Source organism: Octopus bimaculoides, chromosome 7 (assembly GCF_001194135.2).
Source record: "Octopus bimaculoides isolate UCB-OBI-ISO-001 chromosome 7, ASM119413v2, whole genome shotgun sequence".
In the NCBI taxonomy this organism is placed as follows: Eukaryota; Metazoa; Mollusca; class Cephalopoda; order Octopoda; family Octopodidae; genus Octopus; species Octopus bimaculoides.
Genome location: NC_068987.1, coordinates 2,954,356 through 2,959,999, shown reverse-complemented (window position 1 = coordinate 2,959,999; position 5,644 = coordinate 2,954,356). Strand labels below are relative to the sequence as shown.

The following is a 5,644-nucleotide window of genomic DNA, read 5'->3' as shown; positions in this document are numbered from 1 at the left end:
CCCCCCCCCCCCACCGAAAGACAAAGTTGGCCTTGAAGGAAACACTAGGAAGTAATAAAATGCCACAGAAACATATGTTAGGTACTTACCATTACTGAAGAATCTCTTGAAGCGATGAGGTCGTCCTAGTTCTGACCCTAATCTGTATTCTAACAAACAACGAAAATGAGTGAATATTGACCTTTCTCCAACTTCGTCTTCCACAAGAATTAGATGAGTATGGTCTGGATTCAGGTCATAACAGTCGGAATTTGGTTTGTGACCTTCATTCTTTATCACAATTGGGCCATCATACTGGAAGGAAAAAGAAATGTTTTGGAGAGGAGAGAATTTCTTTGAAAAGTGAGAAATGCTAATGGAGAAGCAAACGGTCAATTGATATTTTGGTTTCCACCCTCAGTGTGGTTTTCTGAGGGGCAGAGATTGGAATTTCTTTAGCTTTGGTTATGGTTAGTCCACATTACTCTGGAAGGAGCCTAGGGCTGGTTTCTTGGTTTCTCTGGCTTATATATATTCCTCCCTGGATGAGACACTGGTCAGTTGCAGGATTTTTGCCAGCTGAGTGGACTGGAGCAATGTGAAATAAAGTGTCTTGCTCAAGGACACAACACATTGCCCGGTCTGGGAATTGAAATCACAATCTTGCAATCATGAGTCCAACACCCTAACCACTAAGCCAAGTTTTGGTCATGGCATGATTGATTAGACTTCCGAAGGATGCAAACATTAACAATGGTAAGAATTGAACCAAGAAGCCAAAGAGGTCTAATCCAAATACTGCCCTACCATGGCCCTCCCTCCCAGTTTTGCCAACTCACACTCATCTAGATTGTGCTACAGCATGGCCGGTTTAAACAACTATCTTTAAGAACAGAACTACAATCTCTATCACTGTAATAAACAGAAAACTTAACATCAGCCTTCCGTCTGTTTCTGCTGCAGGTATTGAACCTCTACAAGTTCAAGGAAGATCTACAGAGGTCATCACTATTGACCTCTCACTAATTAAAAATTAACAAACTTAGGTGCACGCATGGCTGTGTGGTAAGAAGTTTGCTTCCCAACCACATGATTCCAGGTTCAGTCTCACTGTGTGGCATCTCGAGCATGTATTTTATACTGTATATATATATATATATATATATATATATATATAGGTATGTCATCATCATCATCATCGTTTAACGTCTGTTTTCCATGCTGGCATGGGTTGGACGGTTTGACTGAGGTCTGGAGAGCCAGCAGCTGCACCAGGCTCCAATCTGATCTGGCAGTGTTTCTACAACTGGATGCCCTTCCAAACTCCAACCACTCCAAATGCTGGGGTTGGTTAGTTTGACTAAAATTCCTCCAAGGTGGTGCCCAAGCATGGCCACAGTCTAATGACTGAAACAAGTAAAAGATAAATGAGAAAAGAAATTAAGCAAAAAGGGAATTTCAAAAGACTTCTTACCAAACCATCAAAGGAACTCTCATAGGAAATACAATGTTTTGGCATTATTCCAATCACAGTTAGTTTGGGTAAACGATGGCATTGTTCTGCATGAATTGATGCATATGCCTGTTGGACACGGTTACTAATTCTGTGGATTTTCTCTTCATGAATGGCATCACCAATTGTCTTGGCAATACCACCATCAACGCCATTTGTTATTATCCAAAGTTCTGTAGTGTTTGCAGCCTGGAATTGGTGGTGGTGTGGTGTGGGGGGGTAGAGAAAGAAAAAAAAAAAAGGAAACATGAGAACAACAACAACAGAATTGGTTTCTCAAAGATTTTCTTTGAAGATTTTAAAAATATTGCTTTCATCAGAATTATCATAAAGAATCTATTTTCAAGGAAAAGTTTTGATGTTCATCCATTTTACAACAAGATAAATAAGATAGAGTGATTTATTCTTGGTTACGGTTAATTAAATCTTACTTTTGATATGCTATACATTGTTTCATAAATATTGATCAAAGATTTTTAATATCCAAATTATTCAAATAACTTTTACGGGGTGTATTCTGGAATTTAGTCAAAGCGCTATAGATATTCTTTTGTTCTTTTCAGGTGATGGGTGTTCTCATTTGATTCTCATCTTCTTCATGCAGAACATGGATCATAAATAAACCAGTTCACTAAGCAACACAGCATCTACAACAATGCTGGATATTATTTACATTATTTACATTTGAGGGATATTTGTCCTCATCTTGTTTGTTGTTAACACGTTTCAGCTGATATACCCTCCAACCTTCATCAGGTGTCTTGCAGAAATTTCGAACCTGATGAAGGCTGGAGGGTATATCAGCTGAAACATTGTGTTAACAACAAACAAGATGAGGACAAATATCCCTCAAATGTAAATAATGTAAATAATATAAATAATTCCGCATCTCTTAAATATAGAACCATAATACTGGATATTGTACAACTATTTCTCAATTTTAATGTTCTGCCTTTGAATTTTTTGTTTTCTTTTTGTAGTTTCAGCTCAGAGCTGCAGCCATGTTGGAGCACTGCGCTGTTAGCATGTAATTTATCGACTCCTAAAGGATGAAAGGCAAAGTTGATCTCGGTGGAATTTGAACTCAGAACATAAAGACAGATGAAATACCGCTAAGCATTTCGCATGGCGTGCTAATGTTTCTGCCAGCTCCCACCGCTTTTGTTGATGCTCATATGTGTTTCATGAAACATCTGCTTTGGCTGTCAACATTCCTCGATGAGCAAGACACTTGATGCTGATCATACATGAAAACACCTGAAACAATGTGCAGGTATAAATATTGTAAATCTACCATAAATACACATTCTGTTATAATCTTATAATCATTCAGAGAGATTTACCTTAATTTAGCTGCAGAGATAACATACATTTCCTCATCACTCAGTTTGTTTGTATTAGAAGAGGCAGCGCACTGAAATTCCCCTTTCCTCTTCTATACACCCCCCTCCTCAACCTATAACAATAAAACTTCTCAGCAGATGTTCATGAATTCCATGGCTTCATATCTTTGTCTCATTCAACCAAAACACAGATTATTCTTGTAAAACAGAACCACCATTCTATACTTTTACTATTCAAAAATATCAAACACCTCAATGTAAGCTATACAACACTCCATACTATGTGCCATACAATATACCATACTCCATACAATGATTGATACTCCAATGTGTGATAGTCCATACAGCATATGATACCTCAAACAATATACCACACTCCATGCAATATAAGACACTCATTACAGTATACGACACATCACACAATGTGCACCACTTCATACAATGTATGATATCCCATTAAATGTACCATACTCCAAACAGTGTACTACCATACTCTCTACCACACAGTATACAATGGACCATACAATGTAAGACAACCTATCATGACCACCATTTATATATCATTTCTTTTTCAGGGCCTGAAATCATTTTACCCATAATCCCTTTCAGACCCTTTATATGATACAAGTTTTCCCTACCATGGAATATATTTGCATATTTGGAGCAGTTTCCCCACTAAACACATACACACACATGCATGCACACACACACACACACACTGACGTTCTGTAAGTTCTTCAAAAAACTGTCATCCCTTTGATAAGCCACTCATAAACCATTTACCCTCACTAAAATGATCTCATTCCCATTGGTTCTCATCCCTGTTCACTAACTCCGCTTAAACCCATTATCTCTCCCAGAACCCCATTATCACCAATTCTTACACACCTCCCAACATTATCTAACCCCAAATTGTATTCCCTTAACTCTCAAAATGTTTATCCCTTCATCCATTCCCCCCTCCTTCACACCCACAAATTTACCCTGAACTACAAAAGATCAGAACAAAATGTCAATGCACACCATCTCCCATTCCACCACTTTTATCACTGAACCACTTTGGAGAATAATCTTTACTTATTTTTGGTAATGTTGTCTAAACCAACAACAAAGATTTGGCAGAACAATTTGTATGTTGAGCCAACAGGATTTTTTTGCTTAGCTGCATCAGAATATGAGTTCAAATCCCATCTGAGTTGATTTTTGCTTTCCATCTCTTCTGTGCCAATACAAATGTAACTACAGAAATACAACAGTTTGATTCTCTCAGTTCTACTAACAACTGGATAAAAATGGATTCTTGGCTTAAATAATTGCATAGTTTCCAGACAGATCACAGTCTGATCAGCTGACAACAAGTTCCATGTCTGTCTGATGTTTTAGCAGTGAGAAATATGAAGGTCAACCAAATGCAAATGGACTTACTATAACCCTAATGAAATAGTGATATTCACAGAAGCCATCTTCTGCATACATAAGTGGTAGATATAACACACCACCCTGTTTAACACCCTGACCTGGTCTTATACATCTTTAGTACAGTTCACTCTATATCTTTCACATCAAACCTTGGTTCCCTCTCTATCCATGTTTTTTTTCTTTTTCAGTGACCAACAGATTTTCAGGCTGGACACCAGTCATATCAAACTCACCAGGGTGAGATGACTGCAAAAATCGTGGGACCTGTCCCTCGACAACTCGCTTACTCAGAAAAAAGTTCTACAACATAAATTTACTTACTTTGATAATTCCCTTTTGAAATTGTTCTTTGAGTTTGGGGTTTTTCCAGCCTTTAAAATGCTTGATTCCTGAGACAACTGAGAGCACAATTTTAGGACTGCGCATCCGCCAGAAAAGGCCCATAAAATCTGCCAGATCTTCCACAGAAGTATCGGTTGGGACACAAACATAATGCTTCTTGGACTGAAAGTAAAAGAAGGAATCTATTAAGAAACACAACTAACAGTTCATTGACGAGGTAAACTGACTTGTTAACTCAGTTTACCTCGCAATTAACACTTTCTCTATCTCACAATGAATAGTTCACTGTTGTACTACATAGTTAACAGCTCACTGTAGTGGCATACAATTAACAGTTCACTACTGTACCACAGAATTAACAGTTCACTGTTGTATTACAGATTTCCTAAAGTAGTATATTTAACAAAGTCCCAAGCCCCACCATCATTTCTGTCACCTCATCACCCACCAGAAACAGTCTCTGTCATACAGTTCTATATTTAAGAGAGGAGGAATTGTGTACATTATTTACATTTGATGGTACTCTGTCAGTTACTAGTACTCTGTCAGTTACTGGTACTCTGTCAGTTACGATGACAAGTGTTCTAGTTGATCTGATTGATGGAACAGCTTGCTCGTGAGATTAACATGCAAGTGGCTGAGTACTCCACAGACACGTGCACCCTTAACGTAGTTCTCAGGGAGATTCAGCGTGACACAGAGTGTGACAAGGCCGGCCCCTTTGAAATACAGGTACCACTCATTTTTGCCAGCTGAGTGGACTGGAGACAACACGTCACCGGGCGTTGAACTCACGACCTTACGATCGTAAGCTGAATCCGCTAACCCCAGAGCCTGCCTCTATTGCTTCTGACCCTTCTTGTGTCTTGTCCAACGTACCATTCCCGAAGAATCACCACACATTTATTCAGATGGCTGACTAAACACTTAGGTAGGAATTGAACCTGTTGACACCAGCTCTGAATCTATCCTTAGACTCCCATCACCATCTGTAAATTACGTAAACATACACTGACATCAATTCAGAGGTGTGTGTGGGAGGGTGCAG

The 5,644-nt window shown here is 38.7% G+C and overlaps 1 protein-coding gene across 1 annotated transcript in view; it reads right to left on the bottom strand.

The window, feature by feature from the left end:
• The window catches only part of LOC106879935 (transient receptor potential cation channel subfamily M member 2), an 89,908-nt gene that overhangs the window by 39,013 nt on the left and 45,251 nt on the right, over window positions 1-5,644 (bottom strand). Inside the window, exons 3-5 of the mRNA XM_052969110.1 lie at window positions 4,576-4,758; window positions 1,454-1,681; window positions 90-294 (exon numbers count right to left, since the gene is read on the bottom strand). Coding sequence (XP_052825070.1) covers window positions 90-294; window positions 1,454-1,681; window positions 4,576-4,758 — 616 coding nt within the window. The remainder of the gene's footprint in view (window positions 1-89; window positions 295-1,453; window positions 1,682-4,575; window positions 4,759-5,644) is intronic.